The 23,637-nt window shown below is 46.5% G+C and overlaps 2 protein-coding genes across 7 annotated transcripts in view; one reads left to right on the top strand and one right to left on the bottom strand.

The window, feature by feature from the left end:
• psap (prosaposin) overlaps positions 1-11,875 on the top strand; it is a 29,707-nt gene extending 17,832 nt beyond the window's left edge. For 3 of the 5 annotated variants that reach the window (XM_071391358.1, XM_071391359.1, XM_071391357.1), the window contains 7 exons: positions 5,451-5,597; positions 5,849-5,941; positions 8,832-9,015; positions 9,404-9,567; positions 9,697-9,777; positions 9,967-10,074; positions 10,425-11,875. In XM_071391358.1, coding sequence (XP_071247459.1) covers positions 5,451-5,597; positions 5,849-5,941; positions 8,832-9,015; positions 9,404-9,567; positions 9,697-9,777; positions 9,967-10,074; positions 10,425-10,457 — 810 coding nt within the window. In that variant the 3' untranslated portion in view covers positions 10,458-11,875. The remainder of the gene's footprint in view (positions 1-5,450; positions 5,598-5,848; positions 5,942-8,831; positions 9,016-9,403; positions 9,568-9,696; positions 9,778-9,966; positions 10,075-10,424) is intronic. The other 2 variants (XM_071391361.1, XM_071391360.1) reach the window with 1 other exon arrangement.
• A 6,601-nt stretch (positions 11,876-18,476) lies between these two features.
• The window catches only part of slc29a3 (solute carrier family 29 member 3), a 35,408-nt gene continuing 30,247 nt past the window's right edge, over positions 18,477-23,637 (bottom strand). The window contains exons 10-11 of one of the 2 annotated variants that reach the window (XM_071391364.1): positions 19,975-20,079; positions 18,477-19,302 (exon numbers count right to left, since the gene is read on the bottom strand). In XM_071391364.1, the coding sequence (XP_071247465.1) occupies positions 19,197-19,302; positions 19,975-20,079 (211 nt within the window). In that variant the 3' untranslated portion in view covers positions 18,477-19,196. Of the gene's footprint in view, positions 19,303-19,974; positions 20,120-23,637 lie in introns of both variants that reach the window. The other variant, XM_071391363.1, reaches the window with a different exon arrangement.

Below are 23,637 nucleotides of genomic sequence, written 5' to 3'. Positions count from 1 at the left end.
CCCTCCTGCGCTCTCTCCCCTCCCGCTCTCTCCCCTCCCGCTCTCTCCCCTCCCGCTCTCTCCCCTCCCGCTCTCTCCCCTCCCGCTCTCTCGCTCTCTCCCCTCCCGCTCTCTCGCTCTCTCGCTCTCTCCCCTCCCGCTCTCTCGCTCTCTCGCCTCCCGCTCTCTCGCTCTCTCCCCTCCTGCGCTCTCTCCCCTCCCGCTCTCTCCCCTCCTGCGCTCTCTCCCCTCCTGCGCTCTCTCCCCTCCTGCTCTCTCTCCCCTCCTGCTCTCTCCCCTCCCGCTCTCTCGCTCTCTCCCCTCCTGCGCTCTCTCCCCTCCCGCTCTCTCTCCCCTCCCGCTCTCTCTCCTCTCTCGCTCTCTCTCCTCTCTCGCTCTCTCCCCTCCTGCTCTCTCCCCTCCTGCTCTCTCCCCTCCTGCTCTCTCCCCTCCTGCTCTCTCCCCTCCTGCTCTCTCCCCTCCTGCTCTCTCCCCTCCTGCTCTCTCCCCTCCTGCTCTCTCCCCTCCTGCTCTCTCCCCTCCCGCTCTCTCCCCTCCCGCTCTCTCCCCTCCCGCTCTCTCCCCTCCCGCTCTCTCCCCTCCCGCTCTCTCCCCCTCCCGCTCTCTCCCCTCCCGCTCTCTCCCCCTCCCGCTCTCTCCCCTCCCGCTCTCTCCCCTCCCGCTCTCTCCCCTCCCGCTCTCTCCCCTCTCGCTCTCTCCCCTCCCGCTCTCTCCCCTCCCGCTCTCTCCCCTCCCGCTCTCTCCCCTCCCGCTCTCTCCCCTCCCGCTCTCTCCCCTCCCGCTCTCTCCCCCTCCCGCTCTCTCCCCCTCCTGCGCTCTCTCCCCCTCCTGCGCTCTCTCCCCCTCCTGCGCTCTCTCCCCCTCCTGCGCTCTCTCCCCCTCCTGCGCTCTCTCCCCTCCTGCGCTCTCTCCCCCTCCTGCGCTCTCTCCCCTCCTGCGCTCTCTCCCCCTCCCGCGCTCTCTCCCCTCCTGCGCTCTCTCCCCCTCCCGCTCTCTCCCCCTCCTGCGCTCTCTCCCCCTCCTCGCTCCCCTCCTGCGCTCTCTCCCCTCCTGCGCTCTCTCGCCTCTCTCCCCTCCCGCTCTCTCGCTCTCTCCCCTCCTGCGCTCTCTCGCCTCTCTGCGCTCTCTCGCCTCTCTGCGCTCTCTCGCTCTCCTCCCCCTCCCGCTCTCTCGCTCTCTCTCCGCCTCCCGCTCTCTCCCGCCTCCCGCTCTCTCCCGCCTCCCGCTCTCTCCCGCCTCCCGCGCTCTCCCGCCTCCCGCTCTCTCCCGCCTCCTGCGCTCTCTCCCCCTCCCGCTCTCTCCCGCCTCCCGCTCTCTCCCGCCTCCCGCTCTCTCCCGCCTCCTGCGCTCTCTCGCCTCTCTGCGCTCTCCCGCCTCTCTGCGCTCTCTCCCCTCCTGCGCTCTCTCCCCTCCCGCTCTCTCCCCTCCCGCTCTCTCGCCTCCTGCGCTCTCTCCCCTCCCGCGCTCTCTCGCCTCCTGCGCTCTCTCGCCTCCTGCGCTCTCTCCCCTCCCGCTCTCTCGCCTCCCGCTCTCTCGCTCTCTCGCCTCCCGCTCTCTCGCTCTCTCCCCTCCCGCTCTCTCGCTCTCTCCCCTCCTGCGCTCTCTCCCCTCCCGCTCTCTCTCGCTCTCTCTCCCTCCTGCGCTCTCTCCCCTCCTGCTCTCTCTCCCCTCCTGCTCTCTCCCCTCCCGCTCTCTCGCTCTCTCCCCTCCTGCGCTCTCTCCCCTCCCGCTCTCTCTCCCCTCCCGCTCTCTCTCCCCTCTCTCGCTCTCTCTCCTCTCCTCGCTCTCTCCCCTCCTGCTCTCTCCCCTCCTGCTCTCTCCCCTCCTGCTCTCTCTCCCTCCTGCTCTCTCTCCCCTCCTGCTCTCTCTCCCTCCCGCTCTCTCTCCCCTCCCGCTCTCTCCCCTCCCGCTCTCTCCCCTCCCGCTCTCTCCCCTCCCGCTCTCTCCCCTCCCGCTCTCTCCCCTCCCGCTCTCTCCCCCTCCCGCTCTCTCTCCCCTCCCGCTCTCTCCCCCTCCCGCTCTCTCCCCCTCCCGCTCTCTCCCCCTCCCGCTCTCTCTCCCCCTCTCGCTCTCTCCCCGCTCTGCGCTCTCTCCCCTCCTGCGCTCTCTCGCCTCCTGCGCTCTCTCGCCTCCTGCGCTCTCTCGCCTCCTGCGCTCTCTCGCCTCCCGCTCTCTCTCCCCTCCCGCTCTCTCTCCCCTCCCGCTCTCTCTCCCCTCCCGCTCTCTCTCTCTCCTGCGCTCTCTCCCGCCTCCCGCTCTCTCCCCTCCTGCGCTCTCTCCCCTCCTGCGCTCTCTCCCCTCCTGCGCTCTCTCCCCTCCTGCGCTCTCTCCCCTCCTGCTCTCTCTCCCCTCCTGCTCTCTCTCCCCTCCTGCTCTCTCTCCCCTCCTGCTCTCTCTCCCCTCCTGCTCTCTCTCCCCTCCTGCTCTCTCTCCCCTCCTGCTCTCTCTCCCCTCCTGCTCTCTCTCCCCTCCTGCTCTCTCCCCTCCTGCTCTCTCTCCCCTCCTGCTCTCTCCCCTCCCGCTCTCTCGCTCTCTCCCCTCTCTCGCTCTCCCGCTCTCTCGCTCTCTCCCCTCCCGCTCTCTCGCTCTCTCGCTCTCTCGCTCTCTCGCTCTCTCCCCTCCCGCTCTCTCGCTCTCTCCCCTCCCGCTCTCTCCCCTCCCGCTCTCTCGCTCTCTCCCCTCCTGCGCTCTCTCCCCTCCCGCTCTCTCGCTCTCTCCCCTCCTGCGCTCTCTCCCCTCCTGCTCTCTCTCCCCTCCTGCTCTCTCCCCTCCTGCTCTCTCGCTCTCTCCCCTCCTGGGAGAGCTGTGGGTCTCTAGGAACAGGTAGGTTTCTCTGTTCAGTCTCTAGTCTCACACCCTTTAGGCTGTGGCCACAGAGACTTGCATGAAATCCTTATTATGCATTCAGCATTGTCCCATTTTTGTCCGGCAAAAAGGCTGACGTATCGAGCGTTTTGACAGACGATCATCTCCATTGTCCGTCTGTTAATGGATGACTACCATTGTAGAAAATGCCAGATCTTTCTGTCTGCCCACAGCCTTAGCTTCTGTTTCTTTACGTCTGTCCACTAGTGCTACTTACTTCAAGTACTCACATGTTACTCAATTTTTTTTTTTTAAACTGACGCGTTTCGGCTGTATGGCCTTCGTCAGGGAGTACTGACATACTAATAAAGGCATTTTAATTAATTATATGAAGAGTGCCTTGGTCCTCCTTTTTGATGACCAATTTAACCCTTTTACCAAAGAGCATCTTCTGTCTACCAACATGTACTATAGTGGACCTTAGTAGCGCTTCCCTTCCTCCTCTTTCTACTCACATGTTACTGTTCTAGAACTGCATCACGATGTTTCTCTGTGCTGAATGCTAATACCTTAGTCCTTGGCAAACCAAGCTTTTTGATGGGCATGTCATGCTACTAGACTGCAGACTGGTCCATGCAACCGTTTCCATTTAGTTCATTAGGTTTGGGATGTGTATTTGGGAATAGACACGGGATGGTTTTTCAATTCCACCAATACCGTTGAAACAATTTCTTTTTTAAATGTAAAAAATATTTATATCATATTTTAAGTAAATACAGTCAACATGTATAAAGCAGATTTATGTTGTTAATTTCACCTGTTACATTTGACATTATGAAGCTTCCCATAGTTCCCCAGAACGTTTGAGCCAGTCGTCTGTAAATGGCACAACAGGAGAGAGCTGCAGCAGATCAGACCAGCTGTGTATTGACAGGGGTCACGTTTTTATATTGAAAGTCAAGTTGTTATTTTTTCTTGTTGCTTCAATAGCATGATCAGGGACGTCCAACTATAGTTTTCCTTCAAGACATTAGTGTAACACATTTGGTAAAAAATGGCTTCATGTTTTTCAGGTGACAGTGAAAATGCAATTTTTGGGCAAAAACAATGCATGGCTGCCATATTTGTAATATTTTTAGGCTTATAATAGAAAGCATGTAGCCAGGTGAATTTTCTAATGTTTTGCTTAAAGTTAATATTGTATTTTACCAGAGGAAAAAGTAGGCTGGCTATACTGAGGAACAGTAGCTCCACATCAGTCAGAGAGCTGTCTGCTGATAGAATGATGGAGAACAGCAGCTCCACGTCAGTCAGAGCTGTCTGCTGATAGAATGATGCAGAACAGCAGCTCCACGTCAGTCAGAGAGCTGTCTGCTGATAGAATGATGGAGAACAGTAGCTCCACGTCAGTCAGAGAGCTGTCTGCTGATAGAATGATGGAGAACAGCAGCTCCACGTCAGTCAGAGAGCTGTCTGCTGATAGAATGATGGAGAACAGTAGCTCCACGTCAGTCAGAGCACTGTCTGCTGATAGAATGATGGAGAACAGTAGCTCCACATCAGAGTTCTTGAATTCTCATCAGAGTGAAGTGTAACTGAAGCAAAACATGTGTTTTGATGCTGAGCAGAAATTGCAATAAGAACCATTTTAGATCTGTGTTTACAAAACGCAGAAATATATTTCTTAAGTAATTTTTTTTTCCTGTGTGGAAAAACACACAATTCTGCGTTTAACATGGCCCTTACATTTAACTTGCTAGTTATCTAAGTAAGTGGCTGAATAAGGTCACGGGGCATCATATCGTGTTAGCTTTGTGCTGTGTTTGAGAAGTCAAAGCCCTTTGGATGAGTTCTGTACAGTTGCCACTGCAGCTTTGATTACCTTGTTATTTATTCTTCTCTGTTCTGGTCCTGTTTGCTCTGCCCCCATCTTCGCTGAGCAGGCAGGCCCGTTGCCCTAGCGACTCCACACACACACAGCGGGTAGACATGCTGCTCCAGAGGCAGTACTGTTCTTCCTTCAGACAAGCATGCGTTAAAACTTTCTTCATTTGCACAATGTCTCTCGTTCACTTGTCATTTTTGGGGAGTTGAAATTTACATTTGGTAGCGTGTGTATGTATGTATATATATATTACGCACATACTTGTTAGCATATTTAGCTAGCAGGCTCCATGGAAATTCACTATTACTTGTACTAATTTTGTTAGCATTCTGCTAATAACACTATTTTTATTTTTTATGGCAAGCCGGTAATACCGTAAATCCCGGGGTGAGAGAAGGACGGTAGGATGATATGAAAAGCTGGATATTGTCCATGCCACTAAAATGAATGATTTGTTTTACCAATGCTATAGTTTCTTAATGCCTCATTAGTGTCTGGAACCATCTGCATGCATGTTGCTCTATGCATGCCTCTAGCATGAGGATCATCTACCTGTGACATGGGTTGCTGGCTTAGACTGTACACTACCTATTGTGTGGGTTTGAAAGTGATTGCATGAGAACATTTTAGCCTGGCTCTGTCTCTGAGACTAAGGAACAGTGGGTTCATACATACATCTTAATGTCATGTGATGAAACCTATTTTCTGTAGAATGGTATGAATGTGTCTAACTGTACATTCTGACATTCTCCCCACTCAGCAACCTAAAGATATTTGCTCCCGTGCTGAGTTCTGCTCTGCAGAGGTGAAGAGCTCTGTCCCCATGATGAACCTGGTGGCTGCCAAGGCCGTCCCTGCTGTCAAACTGGTCCCTGCCACTAAGCTGGACGCTGTCAAGCCCGCCAAGGTAACCTACTGGTACCAGAGGCGCTGGCAAGTGGCTGTGTACATCTGTACCTTCCCTTTTCATTCTTCCATATGGAATACATGGACATTTCCATAAACATAAAGTTATATAATCACACTGACTACGTGTTTTGTAATGTAGTTATGACGTTGGCATGGTTACTATTCCAGTTATACTGATGCGTTTTGGAACCACAACTTATTTTGTTCCAAGACTTTTGTAGTTACGCCGACTCTTTGTCTATCCTCCAGAACATGGTGCACGCCCTCTCCTCCCCTCAATGTATCGCATGCGAGTTCATTATGAAGGAGGTGGAGAGCATGCTGGGGGATGAGAAGACTGAGGTAGGTCACCTGACGGGTTGCTCATGAGTCATGACCTGCTATAAAACACTGACGATGTGGTAAAGGGTTTCACGTTCAAACAGGAGTGGAGGTGCTTCTCTCTGTCTGATGGTGTATGATTCTCTCTGTGTCTGATGGGGTATGATTCTCTCTGTCTGATGGGGTATGATTCTCTCTCTGTCTGATGGGGTATGATTCTCTCTGTGTCTGATGGGGTATGATTCTCTCTGTCTGATGGGGTATGATTCTCTCTCTGTCTGATGGGGTATGATTCTCTCTGTGTCTGATGGGGTATGATTCTCTCTGTCTGATGGGGTATGATTCTGTCTGTGTCTGATGGGGTATGATTCTCTCTGTGTCTGATGGGGTATGATTCTCTCTGTGTCTGATGGGGTATGATTCTCTCTGTGTCTGATGGGGTATGATTCTCTCTGTGTCTGATGGGGTATGATTCTCTCTCTGTCTGATGGGGTATGATTCTCTCTGTGTCTGATGGGGTATGATTCTCTCTGTGTCTGATGGGGTATGATTCTCTCTGTGTCTGATGGGGTATGATTCTCTCTGTGTCTGATGGGGTATGATTCTCTCTGTGTCTGATGGGGTATGATTCTGTCTGTGTCTGATGGGGTATGATTCTGTCTGTCTGATGGGGTATGATTCTCTCTGTGTCTGATGGGGTATGATTCTCTCTGTGTCTGATGGGGTATGTCTCTCTGTGTCTGATGGGGTATGTCTGTGTCTGATGGGGTATGTCTGTGTCTGATGGGGTATGTCTGTGTCTGATGGGGTATGTCTGTGTCTGTGTCTGATGGGGTATGATTCTGTCTGTGTCTGATGGGGTATGATTCTGTCTGTGTTTGATGGGGTATGATTCTCTCTGTGTCTGATGGGGTATGACCGAAATGTAACGCTGTTTGTAAGGGAGTTGTTTTTATCATGGAGCAGTTTTGACACATTCTTAACGCCATGAAAAACTATAAAACAGCCCGTTACTAATCGTGATTTGTATTCTAAAATGCACGATACATGTGATTTCTCTCCACCTCTGGAATATGCTGGATGGACAACACATTTTCAGTTGGAATATTTCTGCTAAAAAGCCACAGTTAATCCAGACAAAAGAACCTATTTGCGGCTTTCACGTAACATTTAATGTTCATTTTAAAGAGTTCAACTGAAATTGTTATTAAAGTAACATGTTGGCTGTGTCTTCAGGGTTGTTAAAAACAATGATTCTGTCTGCAATATGCTAGAATGTATGAGTTATTCATTACAGAATCTCCCACCCCCCCGGAGGCCAAGTGGGCTTGTTTGTCCTGTGTGTCAAGGATGAACAAGAATTTAGTACAATGTGTTTCCTCTCTCTGTCCTCAGGCCACCTGTTACTCTGACCCTGTGTGATGGTTACTACTGTGCAAGCAGCAGTGGGTATTGTTTTACCCTAGGTCACTTTGTAGCGGTGTTGTCAGAGGGGTGAAGATAAAGATTTGGTTGGGCCACCAGTCAGGTATTAACTCTGCTGAAAGGACAAGAGTGGGATAGATAGAGTACCACTACTGGACACACATCAGCAGAACAGACTGACTAGAGGGTAGCCGGGTTGGCCAGATAGCCAGTAGAGACTAGAGAGTAGCTGGTTGGCCAGATGGCCAGTAGAGCGAGGATAAGACACACCATATAAAGCACACGTCACAGCACAGGGGTAACCCAACCAATAATGGCAGAGCAATTTTTAACAGTAACTTCATAGAAACAATTGACAAAGAACCCAGTCATCAACAATCTGTATTACCTCCCAATGGGGAGGGGGGGGGGATTCATTGACAAAACAAAGGCTTTAATGTAAAATCTTCTCGGCCAAATGTCAATAGTTCCACACCAAATCAATACATTTCAAACCGGCAGCAACCTCCCCTTTAACTAAAATGTCAACCCAAATGCGTCTGGCAGGGCAATGATAGTCCAGTGACACTGAACATGAAAGGGAGCGCATTGAAAAAGAAGTCTGCTACAGTGTAAACAATAGAGGGAAGATAGAGAAAGGTTTCTTAGCTGTTGACTTCAGGCTTGACTGTGACTGTCCGTCGGTTACAGCTGGTTGGTTTGTCGAAGCTTCGCAAATGTCAATGACAGGAGCAGTCCCAAAATATACAGCCACGGCGCCATAGAGGGGTAACCCCGGCGATCATCTTCAAACACTTTACAAACTAAGCACGCTGACAATAAGACTTCTGCAGAGTTGCACAAACTGCCACGCCGACCGAGGAGCTATCTTTATATCCTCACCGCTGAAGGCGCTCTTAGCCGAAGGCGCTCTTAGCCGGCGGCGCATGCTGAAGGCGCTATATGTAACGGATGTGAAATGGCTAGCTAGTTAGCGGGTAGACGGTTTAAAGTTATACTGTTACATATAGCTAGCTACCTTTTTTAAGCCAAGCTGTTGTCTTATAAGAATTTTCTATCAAAAACCTAGTAAGGTAAATGGTGTATAGGCAATGGCTAAACTAGGAGATAAAAGGAATGTGAAATGGTATTGGTGACGCCTGACCTCGTCTCCAGGGTTTTGTGCATATAACCCTGGGACATCAACCAATCAGGAGTTCTTAATTCTATGGGCGTGACCTTACTAAGTAAAGTATAGGTGATCATTTAATTTGAGCAAATCACATGACTGAGGCGTGGCTCCAAACGGAGTCAAGACCCCGTATGGAAGACGCGTACAAGGAGGGTTAGTGGGAAGGTGTTGTTGGTAGATTAAGCCAATGCACCGGGAGATTATTTTGTTTGCTAATGAAGGCCACGTTGGCATTTGGGCAGAAGTGTCTGGGAAGGAGAGTAAGTCATGCCTAACTGACCCCTGTGCTCTTCTGCTCCTCCCTCCCTCTCTCAGCAAGATGTGGTGCGTGTGTTGGAGAAGGTGTGCCTTGTGCTGCCGCCCTCCCTGTCAGCCCAGTGTAAGGATCTGATTGAGTCCTACGGCAAGGTCATCATTGAGCTGCTGTTACAGGAGGCCGACCCCAAGACTATCTGCACCGCGGTGGGACTCTGCCAGGACGCCAGCCGTGCCTTCATCCGTGAGTAGAGGGAGTGTGTGTCCTTGGAAAGTCTTGAGGGGTGTGTGTGTGATCTATCCTGTGTTTGAGACAGGCCCTGTTGGTTGTTTTAATGCATACAGATTAGAGAACGACCGGGCCGATACGTATTCTTGTGGGGGGTGGTCGTCTAGGAGGCAGATACGTATTCTTTTTTGGGGGGGGTCTAGGAGGCTGATACGTAGAATTTTCTTTTTGGGGGGGGGGGGCTAGGAGGCTGATGCGTATAAAAAAAAAAATTGGGGGGGGGGGGGGTCTAGGAGGCCGATGGCCTATTTATTTATTCAATATCATTCAACTAGAAAAGGCCAATTTATTGATGGTGCTCCAATCCAGATGAAGTTAACCCTGTGTTGTCCTTTCCCCTCAGCGGTGTTGGACCAGTCCCAGGTCGTGGCGGGAGGCTCCTGTGACATCTGCAAGATGGCTGTGCGTTACATCGACGGGATCCTGGAACAGAACGCCACACAGGCTCAGATTGAAGACGCAGTCAGGAAAGTCTGCAGCCTTGTCCCGGAGGCCGTCAGGGGCGAGGTGAGGATGGAGGACCCTGTGTTTCCTAAAACAGTGTTAATGCAACAGAAGAAGAATGAATATTGGCTAGTAACTGGTCAACTAGACGTTGTTGGTGTGACCGTTAACCACTCCCTCTCTCTCCTCCAGTGTAACCAGCTGGTTGAGCAGTATGAGCCCATGCTGGTTCAGCTCCTGCTGCAGGTGTTGGACCCTGACTTTGTCTGCATGGTGAGCACTGGAATACATAGAGAATATACTTCACTATAGAGAAAAGCTGTCAGAAGGATGATGATGATAGAAGGGGAAAAACATCTAGTGTTGAGATCAATGAAGAGGATTTCACTTAACCGACTTCCCTGGTTTAAATGACTGCCAGTGTCTGACAGTTGGTTCTTCTGTGGTTGTCCTGGGTTACAGAGGGTGGGATTGTGTCCCGAGGCAGTGCAAAGTCTTCTGGGTATGGACCAGTGTAGCTGGGGACCTGCGTTCTGGTGCAAGAACATGGACTCTGCAAAACTCTGCAACGTGAGTACTCAACACACTGGCACTGTTTCTATCATAGTAGCACAGCAGCAGTGAGCAATGTTTCATTCCAGGGTTGAAAAATAGATTGTCAATGCAGCTCCCCTGGTTTAAATAAATTCAATACAAATTCCTGATTTTAAAAATGTATTTTCTTTTTTTTTATCCAACTGTTATTTCCGGCCATGCATTATGATTGGCCGAGAAGAACGGCTCATCCGGGTCTGTTCTTGAAATCCTGCGACCTAAAGTACTCCTGAATATCACAGACAGGATATCTTCTGTAAAGGACAGAGTAGCCTCTAGGATGCCTATTGTCGTGTAACCTGTGGGTTTTGTGTCTTCTCTCTCAGGCGGTGGCACACTGCAGGCGTCACGTGTGGTAATAGAAGAACAGATAAAGACCAACCTGAACCTTTCAGGAGAAATACTGTTGCACTGCTGTTTTTTTTAAATCAATAAATGTGTCCTGTTTTCTTAAACATGTGAAATAGATTTTTTGCAAATGTCAATATAAATTTACCAGGCAGTTTGGACTGGAGAAGTGGGGAGGGAGTGGAAACCTTTTTTTCCTGACAAGTTTGTTTCTTTATTTTGGGGTAGGAGAAGCAGTGTTAGGGTTGTAGAGTCAATCTACCAGACTGTTTTTAGTTATTGGGACAACCCTCCAAACAGACCTAGTTGTACTGATTATTGAATGGATGTGGTTTGTGTACAGAATCTCTTTAGATAAATGATTTTACATGTCACACACGGTCGCTTACTTGACACACCTAGTTTCCCGGACATGGGTTAAACCTAGTCCTGAACTAAAATATAATGATTCTTAGTCCAAGACTAGACTTAATCTCTGTCCATGAAACTGGCCCATTAAGTATGTGACGCAGACAGGTGGGTAAATGGATACTACTGTCTGTGAAAGAGCAGTGGTACGAGACCTATTGAATCTCAGGGGGTCCGTTCAAATGTACTCCCTTGCAGTGACTGCAACTGGGAGAACTTTCTTGGACAGTGGATCTAGCATACCTTCCTGGGATATTTTCTGATTTAATTGAGTCTCTCTACAAAATAGAGATGAACTTGCATTAGGAAACAGTTGAATTGTGTTATAAATTATTTTGTGTAAGTTTTATTTTTAAATGAATGAGCTGATGTGAGGAGAGATTGGGTGTGTGATATGGTACCCTATTCCCTAATATAGTGTGCTACTTTTCAACAGGGATCTATTGGGGGGTCAAAAGTAGTTTCCACTGTAGAACCAATAGATTGGTCTACTCTAAATGTTGAGCCACGCCCTGTGTGAGTGAGAACGAATGCGTCCTTTGACTATGTCCCATATGGGACCATATTCCCTATGTAGTGCACTACTTTTGACCTAAACACCCACGGGCCCTGTTGAAAAGTAGTGCAGTTATATAGGGAATATGGTGCCATTTGGATGCAGATTTCTAATGGCATGTTTGTGCCCTTTTTTTTATAGCCTCTCTGCTTGCGGTTTCCTTCTCAGCTAATGCTCTCTTCACCCTGTTTTTGTGAAGTAATGTTTTCTGAAGGAAATGTAAACGAAACGGTATATCGCCTCAACGTGGTTAACTCAATTTTAATATCATGGGATGTCAGTCAAACCCTCCAGCTTTTTCTGAAAGCGGTGGGTAGTTTTTAATTGTTTAATCTGCTGATTTTGTTGCTTTAAAAATTAAGAGCTTTTTGTGATCAATAATCAGTCTACTGTCAGGTGATCAATTGGCTCTGTCAGATTTATTTTTATTTTTTTATAGTTGAAATAAAAATGATCTCAAATCCACTTTGTATTCTGATTGGTCAGAATGTTTATACTAGTAATTGACACACTAGAAGCATTCTTTGAATACTGTTGCTTTTATATAGGACATATTGCACCCACCACTAGTGGTTCTGGGGGGGGGGGCAGAAGGTGATGCAGAAGGTTACAATTGGTGGAATCATGTCATATTTAGACTAGATCATGTTTAACAAGGTTGTTACAGGTGACAGTTTTGATACTGTTGTGGAAAACTCGATCCAAAGATTAAGGCAGAGACTATTTAATTGTATGATAGAAAAATGTTTCATCAGCTGCGATGGAGATCTATCTCTGATTTCACAGGGAATGAGCTCCCAGAGTAAATGGCTACATGGCGATTAGGCCTGGCTCGTACTCTGCATTCCAATTCATCCCAAAGGTGTTCGATGGGGACGAGGTCAGGGCTCTGTGCAGGCCAGTCAAGTTCTTCCACACCGATCTCGACAAACCATTTATGTTTGTGAGCAGGTTTATTGTCATGCTGAAACAGGAAAGGGCCTTCCCCAAACTGTTGCCACAAAGTTGGAAGCACAGAATCATCTAGAATGTCATTGTATGCTGTAGCGTTAAGATTTCCCTTCACTGGAACTAAGTGGTCTAGCCTGAACCGTGAAAAACAGCCCCAGACCACTATTCCTTCTCCACCAAACTTTACAGTTGACACTATGCATTCGTGCAGGTAGCGTTCACCTGGCATCTGCCAAACCCAGATTGGTCCGTCGGATGAATACAATTACAAGGCCCTACTTCATAAACTTCTGTCTTATCTGACTTTGCTGTTGAAGTGGAGACACCTGAGTTGCCGAACCAGTTCACAGGATTGGTTAACTCTTGAGGTTCCTAGGGTCTCCACCGAGCGAGGTAAATCTACTTTTAGTTTTAATGCACCGTTTTGCTGGAACAAAATTCCAAATACATTTAATCTTGATGTTCTGGTGCCGTTCAGGCAATTTAAAGTTTTGATTGGGGACTTATTTGTTGAGGAATGTAACTTTTTTTTTCTCTGGGTGATAGGTGATGTTTTATTTGTGATTCCCATGACTGTGTATTTGTATTTTAATCATATATATATATATACACTGCTCAAAAAAATAAAGGGAACACTTAAACAACACAATGTAACTCCAAGTCAATCACACTTCTGTGAAATCAAACTGTCCACCTTGGAAGCAACACTGATTGACAATAAATTTCACATGCTGTTGTGCAAATGGAATAGACAACAGGTGGAAATTATAGGCAATTAGCAAGACACCCCCAATAAAGGAGTGGTTCTGCAGGTGGTGACCACAGACCACTTCTCAGTTCCTATGCTTCCTGGCTGATGTTTTGGTCACTTTTGAATGCTGGCGGTGCTTTCACTCTAGTGGTAGCATGAGACGGAGTCTACAACCCACACAAGTGGCTTAGGTAGTGCAGCTCATCCAGGATGGCACATCAATGCGAGCTGTGGCAAGAAGGTTTGCTGTGTCTGTCAGCGTAGTGTCCAGGGCATGGAGGCGCTACCAGGAGACAGGCCAGTACATCAGGAGACGTGGAGGAGGCCGTAGGAGGGCAACAACCCAGCAGCAGGACCGCTACCTCCGCCTTTGTGCAAGAAGGAGCAGGAGGAGCACTGCCAGAGCCCTGCAAAATGACCTCCAGCAGGCCACAAATGTGCATGTGTCTGCTCAAACGGTCAGAAACAGACTCCATGAGGGCCCGACGTCCACAGGTGGGGGTTGTGCTTACAGCCCAACACCGTGCAGGACGTTTGGCATTTGCCAGAGAACACCAAGATTGGCAAATTCGCCACTGGCGCCCTGTGCTCTTCACAGATGAAAGCAGGTTCACACTGAGCACATGTGACAGACATGACAGAGTCTGGAGACGCCGTGGAGAATGTTCTGCTGCCTGCAACATCCTCCAGCATGACCGGTTTGGCGGTGGGTCAGTCATGGTGTGGGGTGGCATTTCTTTGGGGGGCCGCACATGTAACGGATGTGAAATGGCTAGCTAGTTAGCGTTTCAATCAGTTACGTCACTTGCTCTGAAACCTAGAAGTAGTGTTGCCCCTTGCCCTGCAAGGGCCGCGGCTTTTGTGGAGCGATGGGTAACGATGCTTCGTGGGCGACCGTTGTTGATGTGTGCAGAAGGTCCCTGGTTCGCGCCCCTATCGGGGCGAGGGGACGACGTAAAGTTATACTGTTACATTGATGCTGTTGACCCGGATCACTGGTTGCTGCGGAAAAGGATGAGGTTGAAAGGGGGGTGAGTGTAACGGATGTGAAATGGCTAGCTAGTTAGCGGGTACGCGCTAATAGCGTTTCAATCAGTTACGTCACTTGCTCTGAAACCTAGAAGTAGTGTTGCCCCTTGCTCTTTTGTGGAGCGATGGGTAACGATGCTTCGTGGGTGTCAGTTGTTGATGTGTGCAGAGGGTCCCTGGTTCGCGCCCGGGTCGGGGCGAGGAGACGGACGTAAAGTTATATTGTTACACACATCCCTCCATGTGCTCGCCAGAGGTAGCCTGACTGCCATTAGGTACTGAGATGAGATCTTCAGACCCCTTGTGAGACCATATGCTGGTGCAGATGGCCCTGGGTTCCTCCTAATGCAAGACAATGCTAGACCTCATGTGGCTGGAGTGTCAGCAGTTCCTGCAAGAGGAAGGCATTGATGCTATGGACTGGCCCGCCCGTTCCCCAGACCTGAATCCAATTGAGCACATCTGGGACATCATGTCTCGCTCCATCCACCAACGCCACGACAAATTAACGTTAGCTAGCAAGTGCAAACTAACTAGCTAAAATACCATACATGTTTAATGCTTTTCGACCTGTCCCCAAATTAATGTCATTGGTTCAGAGTTTGTTTTGATATTTTAACCTGCGTGTCGTGATCGCGTTTGGTGTGGGGGGCAAAATAAATTTATGCACGATAGCGCACGATGGCGCACGCGCGCAGCCGGTTTGGGCAAGGTGTAAGTCTCAGTGTCTTCCCTGTTAAAATGTAGGTTAAATAAAAAATACAAACAAATGTACGAATCAACTGTTTATTGCACCAGTTCTTCCTCTATTACCAAATCAACGTTCCTCTTGTGCTCTAATGATAAGAGTTTACACAGCAGCTCATCCTTCTCAGTACTAAAGTCCAGCCAATCAAACCTGGAAAATAAATACTTCAGACTCTGTCAATACAATGCAATGCTCGTTTCATTGAACATTGGGCTCAGTGTCGTTATGATAGTCCGGACAGGGCTTTTCTTCCCTAGTTAGGGTCCTCTTCGTTCCCCACCTTGGACACTTTTTCTTTTTTTTACAGTTCTGCTCAGTTCTGACACTCTCCCTACATATTAGTCACTATATTTTCCACTACTTTATCGTTCATGTGTTTTTTATATTATGTTTATCCTAATATGTGATTTTATCTCCCTTCCTAACGACCCCAACTACTAAGCCGCCATTCAAACCCCTCATGTGCCTCTGAGTTACTGTTTTGACCTGTGTAATAAATATCCAATAATGGAACTCTTTCCTTATGATTTCATTGCATTCTCACCGATGCGCCATGGTGGCAATACTACCCTGAACCGATGAAACAAAAAACAACTATACAGAAGTTGGTGCTAAACTGCTAAAACTGTTCAGTCATAATTACCAGTGCTATTTAGTTTACAGCTACTTGTCAATAGGTGAATAATGTATTCTGTAAAAAATAATTACAGTAACAGTAATGCTTCAGTAAACTTCTGTCAATCTTATGTTGGAAACCATATTCAAAGAAACGTAGTTGTGTCACGGATCCCCCCGGGACTTTCATTACGCACACCGTGTGCCCTTTGGTTTCCGTTGGGCTGTCCATTATTGTTACAATGTCAGTTGGTGCGTGTGAGTACCTGTGCTGTGTGTTTTGGGCTTTCGTGCCCTTGTGGATTGCACAGATGATTACGGGTCTCGTCCCGTGTGTTAATCATTGTGCGCATGTGTTATTTATTCGAGGTACTCCTCGCTCTTTTGTTTTGGGTTTCTACCCTGTGTTTTTGTGACGTGTTTGTTTGGTCTTCGTCCCGGTGCCTTTACACAAAATGTGTTCTTAACTGACTTGCCTAGTTAAATAAAAATAAATAAAATAATTCCCAGGCCCACCCACAGACACCAGCCATGTCACTGCAACGTTCTCCACCCCATGGTCTGCCCAATACTCTAAAAACATTATCCACATCTTTATCATTTACTGGATCAAAATCACATACATTTCCTGACCATTTTTATAATTATTACATTTACATGATTTAATTTGCTTCTGTCGCGATCCAATTATTTCAGAAGCTCCACTTTCTCTCTGGATGAAAGAGAAAGAAACGGAAAGGAAAAGGGGAGATACCTAGTCAGTTGTCCAACTGAATGTATTCAACTGAAATGCGTCTTCCGCATTTAATCCAACCCCTCTGAATCAGAGAGATGCGGGGGGGGGGGGGGGGGCTGCCTTAATCGACATCCCCGTCTTTGGCGCCCTGCCTTGCTCAGGGGCAGAATGACAGATTTCTTTCCTTGTCAGCTCGGGGATTCGATCCAACAAATAGCCTGGTACCACGGTAACTGAGACAGTTACAAACAGCCAACATTACCGTGCCCATCTGTCACGAGAATTTTCAATCACAATGATAATAACAATCAATAGCTTTGACCAATCCCCGAGGTTTGTTAGACCCTGGGTTTAATAATAATTAGTCAAAGACTCAGTTTATGCAAAAGGTTAGTACAGTTTTTTCACGAGAACGTTTTGAAGTCCATTATACAAACCCAGTCTTTTATAACACAAACACAAACAAGTTAAAATCTTAAACTACGCCTTGCTTAGACAGTCGGGGTTTTTCCACTACACAGATACATTGTTTAATCTGCAACATGTTTCATAATCTTCTGCCAGCCTAACAGTTTCTCCCCAGAATGTCCTGTAAGGAACACAGTAGTCCAGCTTGTCTGTCGATAGTTCCTCTTATCATGTGTTTCTCACTTGCACCCTGCTTACATAATAAAAAGGAACAAAAGGTCCTTGTTCTAATTCTGACTAAAACTACACACATCATCAGATTATAGTTTTATGATTCTAATACATTTCATACAATTATATGGTTTCAGAGTGGAATTATTTAATCATTATCTTTAAACATATAAATTATTTTATCACCATCCCTACGTCATACAATTACTTTTATCCACAAAGTAAATGTGCAGGGAATTGTTACTCTTTCACTGACTGTTGATTGCGAATGTAATATTTGTTTTGTGGTCTTTTTGCCTTAGACTGCTGCGCCACTCGGGAGCCCTTTACAGACAGCAGAATTTATGTTACATCCAAACAGAACTAGCCAATTGAGTTATTTAGTGTGAACACCCGTTGACAGTTTGAGTGAGAGGGATGCGTGCAGGAAACAGATAATTACTCTTTTTTTTTTTTACAATCACGATAATTCCACAAAATAGTCATCATCGTATTCATAAAAGTCTCCATATCTGTTACAATACGTGTTATGTATGAGTACTCGGCACACCTCTAACGTCAAGCATGTGGAGTAACGATTTAGGATTCAGTTTTCACATTTTACATGTAAAAGTTTTGTTAGGGCTAAATCAAAATGCAAGTGCTTTATCTGCCTTCCCAAGGAAAACTAGTTAGAAAATGTAACATGCACGTGTTTTTTAATAAAATATGTATCTGAACAATGACCGATGTTGTTTTGTTGACAATATAATCTGGCAGCACAGATTATTATTTCGGTTTGATAAAGGTTGCTCCTCTCACCGATTTTGCCTGGTCACGGGTAGTGTCTGTTTCCGCTTTCTTAACGATACATGCACTATGCATAATGGGGGGGGGGGGGTGTATTAAAATACAAGGCAAGGAGCGTAACAGGGGAATTCCCGAACCGAGTTAAACGAGTGTATAATTGGAACATAATTCTCTTTTATGCACTTGTGTTATTTTTAGATTTTTTTCACAATGTGTATCCTTTTAAATATTAGCCACTAGCATCCACCGTCAGTTACACCTACATATTTCCACAGAGTTGGGTATGGCTGCCTTTTCCTGTTAAGCTCCTTGTCTATGGAATAGCCTGCAGACTAAACTTTAACTTGAGACTCTTGTCCTCCTGTTGCTTATTTTAAATATTTATTGGATGATTTTTATTTTTGTATTGCTTGTAACTGTTTCGGGTAATGCAGGTTCTTGTGCTGTTAGGGGAATAACCTGTGTAAATGTAATCTGTTGCTGTATTTTATTATGTTATCTGTGATCGTTTTGTTTTGTCTAGTTTCTTAATCGTTGTACCTAAACTGTCTGTGTGAACATGTATACGCAGGGCCCAGCTGTAAAAGAGACCTTGGTCTCAGTCTGTGTTCCTTGTTGAAATAAAGGTAGAATAATACATTTATAACTGTCACTGACTTTGGTTTTGGTATTTATTAGGATCCCCATTAGCCACGGCTAAAGCAGCAGCAACTCCTGGGGTCCACATGAAACATGACATTGCAGTGCATTCGGAACCTCTGTGATGATAACCTAATGTGATGGGTGGAAGGGAGAAGAACTGACAAAAGGACTGCAACCATTTATTATGAAACTATCAAAACAGGAAATGTAGATGACTTGTTATATTACACGGAGAGAACTGAACCAACTGTGTAATGCCTTTAGTCAAATCATAAAAACAATCCATAGATTTACGTGGGTGTCAGCTATCGCTTTATCTGATTGAATCTGGGCCTTACTCCTCCTCAGATACAGTGGACTAATGAGGACAGAGAAGTCCAGCCAGGTCGCTCAAGATCCACTGTGAAATTCGACGTCCGTCCAAGGTAAGCAGGACGTCAGGAGATGACTTCAAAACGGGCCAGTAGGAACAACGGTGAGTGTTGTGGAACAACCAATCACAAGTAGGCCGTTGTGGACTGGGATGGCGGATGGGCGTAAGCCGTGAGCTTCGGCACCGAGGGTCATGAGTTCAATCCCAGTACTTTTTTAAAACCCTAATCCCAAACTTTAACCATTCAGAGTTAATGCCTAAACTTAACCTTTGCAATTTGACGTTTATGAACAAATGTCGGATTCTGCAGTGAGACCAAGCTTGTTGGAGAAGTCAGCCTGGATTTGCCATCTTTCTCCTCCTGTCTCCTCCTCCTCCTGTCTCCTCTTCAGATGAAGTGTACTATCAACACAGAGAAGGCCGATCCCACAGCCAGTCCCAACGTCAGGAAGAAGCTCATCACCACGCCTGCGGGCTCCGCCAGGTCCCGTGGCACCACCTTGGGTCCGTAGATCATGGGCAAGGTGCCCAGGTACCCGTTGGTGATGCCCAGGAGACAGATGAAGAAGACAGGGAAGAGGTCGTGGTTGAAGAGGACCGTGTGAAGGTGGTCTCTGGGCTAGAGGTTACACAAAGAAAATTATTATTAAAGACAAGTTGCTATAAGACAAACTAAATGAAAGCGAAGGCAGCGTCCCTATGGGTCCTGGTCAAAAGTAGTGCCCTATAGGCCATGGTCAAAAGTAGTGCACTATTTATAGGGAATAGGGTGCCATTTCTGGTCAAAAGTAGTGCACTAGTGCCCTATAGGCCATGGTCAAAAGTAGTGCACTATTTATAGGGAATAAGGTGCCATTTGGGACTCACTCACAGTGCTGGCCCTCTTGGGTAGTTACAGGGGGGGAAAAAATAAGCTAATAGTCAATGTCATAACACATAAGTGTATTAAGGCATTATAAAGGACGTTATAAAGCATTATACACATGTACTACATAGAAGGTGCTACTAAAAAAACTATTAAGACGCGTTGCAATAAGAATAAAATAAAAAAATTATTTTTATTTTAAATTGTTTTTTTTAACAAAGCTTATATTCAACTGAGTGCTGGTCTTTTAATAAAAAAATCTTTGATGTCATCGACTGCCTGGTCATTGTCTAGCCAAGTGACAACGAGTGACAAGGAGTTGGCTTGATAGCACAGACAGACTGGCTAATGGACGCTCCTCCAAGCACCCTTTTCCTTATTTCCACTAGAGGATTAGTGTTGAGGACGTTCTCTCCTTTTCTTTACCTGGTAGTTGCAGAACATGAGGAGAGGCACCAGGACTGTCCGGGAGAGGACCAGGGCAGGGAGGACTCTACTGGTGGGGCCTGGAACCTGCAGCCAGGCCGTGGCCTGACGACCACAGAAGTCAGCCACGTTATAGAGGAAGAAGCTGGGAGAGAAGATAATGACTTCATTATCCCCATGGTCCATATTCAGAAAGAGTCTCAGAGTAGCTGATCTAGGATCAGGTCATAAAGAGTCTCAGTAGGTGATCTAGGATCAGGTCATAAAACGTCTCAGTAGGTGATCTCAGGTCATAAAGAGTCTGAGTAGGTGATCTAGGATCAGGTCATAAAGAGTCTCAGTAGGTGATCTAGGATCAGGTCATAAAACGTCTCAGTAGGTGATCTAGGATCAGGTCATAAAGAGTCTGAGTAGGTGATCTAGGATCAGGTCATAAAGAGTCTCAGTAGGTGATCTAGGATCAGGTCATAAAACGTCTCAGTAGGTGATCTAGGATCAGGTCATAAAGAGTCTCAGTAGGTGATCTAGGACCAGGTCATAAAGAGTCTCAGTAGGTGATCTAGGATCAGGTCATAAAACGTCTCAGTAGGTGATCTAGGATCAGGTCATAAAATGTCTCAGTAGCTGATCTAGGATCAGGTCATAAAGAGTCTCAGTAGGTGATCTAGGATCAGGTCATAAAGAGTCTCAGTGGTGGTGATCTAGGATCAGGTCATAAAGAGTCTCAGAGTAGGTGATCTAGGATCAGGTCATAAAGAGTCTCAGAGTAGGTGATCTAGGATCAGGTCATAAAGAGTCTCAGAGTAGGTGATCTAGGATCAGGTTTTCCCTGTCCATGTAATCAATTTCATTATGATCTAAAATCCCAAAACTGATCCTAGATCAGCCCTCCTTCTCTGTAACGCTTTCTGAATACAAGCCCTGTGATGGCATATCAAGCATACATACAGGAAGCATAGATAGGCTAAGACCGCATTCCACCAGCTGTATAAGGCCATAAGCAGGGGACTTTAATGCTGGAAAACTTAAATCTGTTTTTACCTCATTTCTATCAGCATGTCACATGTGGAACAAAACTCTAGACCACCTTTACTCCACACAGAGACACATACAAAACTCTAGACCACCTTTACTCCACACAGAGACACATACAAAACTCTAGACCACCTTTACTCCACACAGAGACACATACAAAACTCTAGACCACCTTTACTCCACACAGAGACACATACAAAACTCTAGACCACCTTTACTCTACACAGAGACACATACAAAACTCTAGACCACCTTTACTCCACACAGAGACACATACAAAACTCTAGACCACCTTTACTCCACACAGAGACACATACAAAACTCTAGACCACCTTTACTCCACACAGAGACACATACAAAACTCTAGACCACCTTTACTCCACACAGAGACACATACAAAACTCTAGACCACCTTTACTCCACACAGAGACACATACAAAACTCTAGACCACCTTTACTCCACACAGAGACACATACAAAACTCTAGACCACCTTTACTCCACACAGAGACACATACAAAACTCTAGACCACCTTTACTCCACACAGAGACACATACAAAACTCTAGACCACCTTTACTCCACACAGAGACACATACAAAACTCTAGACCACCTTTACTCCACACAGAGACACATACAAAACTCTAGACCACCTTTACTCCACACAGAGACACATACAAAACTCTAGACCACCTTTACTCCACACAGAGACACATACAAAACTCTAGACCACCTTTACTCCACACAGAGACACATACAAAACTCTAGACCACCTTTACTCCACACAGAGACACATACAAAACTCTAGACCACCTTTACTCCACACAGAGACACATACAAAACTCTAGACCACCTTTACTCCACACAGAGACACATACAAAACTCTAGACCACCTTTACTCCACACAGAGACACATACAAAACTCTAGACCACCTTTACTCCACACAGAGACACATACAAAACTCTAGACCACCTTTACTCCACACAGAGACACATACAAAACTCTAGACCACCTTTACTCCACACAGAGACACATACAAAACTCTAGACCACCTTTACTCCACACAGAGACACATACAAAACTCTAGACCACCTTTACTCCACACAGAGACACATACAAAACTCTAGACCACCTTTACTCCACACAGAGACACATACAAAACTCTAGACCACCTTTACTCCACACAGAGACACATACAAAACTCTAGACCACCTTTACTCCACACAGAGACACATACAAAACTCTAGACCACCTTTACTCCACACAGAGACACATACAAAACTCTAGACCACCTTTACTCCACACAGAGACACATACAAAACTCTAGACCACCTTTACTCCACACAGAGACACATACAAAACTCTAGACCACCTTTACTCCACACAGAGACACATACAAAACTCTAGACCACCTTTACTCCACACAGAGACACATACAAAACTCTAGACCACCTTTACTCCACACAGAGACACATACAAAACTCTAGACCACCTTTACTCCACACAGAGACACATACAAAACTCTAGACCACCTTTACTCCACACAGAGACACATACAAAACTCTAGACCACCTTTACTCCACACAGAGACACATACAAAACTCTAGACCACCTTTACTCCACACAGAGACACATACAAAACTCTAGACCACCTTTACTCCACACAGAGACACATACAAAACTCTAGACCACCTTTACTCCACACAGAGACACATACAAAACTCTAGACCACCTTTACTCCACACAGAGACACATACAAAACTCTAGACCACCTTTACTCCACACAGAGACACATACAAAACTCTAGACCACCTTTACTCCACACAGAGACACATACAAAACTCTAGACCACCTTTACTCCACACACAGAGACACATACAAAACTCTAGACCACCTTTACTCCACACAGAGACACATACAAAACTCTAGACCACCTTTACTCCACACAGAGACACATACAAAACTCTAGACCACCTTTACTCCACACAGAGACACATACAAAACTCTAGACCACCTTTACTCCACACAGAGACACATACAAAACTCTAGACCACCTTTACTCCACACAGAGACACATACAAAACTCTAGACCACCTTTACTCCACACAGAGACACATACAAAACTCTAGACCACCTTTACTCCACACAGAGACACATACAAAACTCTAGACCACCTTTACTCCACACAGAGACACATACAAAACTCTAGACCACCTTTACTCCACACAGAGACACATACAAAACTCTAGACCACCTTTACTCCACACAGAGACACATACAAAACTCTAGACCACCTTTACTCCACACAGAGACACATACAAAACTCTAGACCACCTTTACTCCACACAGAGACACATACAAAACTCTAGACCACCTTTACTCCACACAGAGACACATACAAAACTCTAGACCACCTTTACTCCACACATAGACACATACAAAACTCTAGACCACCTTTACTCCACACAGAGACACATACAAAACTCTAGACCACCTTTACTCCACACAGAGACACATACAAAACTCTAGACCACCTTTACTCCACACAGAGACACATACAAAACTCTAGACCACCTTTACTCCACACACAGAGACACATACAAAACTCTAGACCACCTTTACTCCACA

The sequence above is a fragment of the Salvelinus alpinus genome, chromosome 3 (assembly GCF_045679555.1).
Source record: "Salvelinus alpinus chromosome 3, SLU_Salpinus.1, whole genome shotgun sequence".
In the NCBI taxonomy this organism is placed as follows: Eukaryota; Metazoa; Chordata; class Actinopteri; order Salmoniformes; family Salmonidae; genus Salvelinus; species Salvelinus alpinus.
This window is presented reverse-complemented; position numbering and strand designations above follow the sequence as displayed.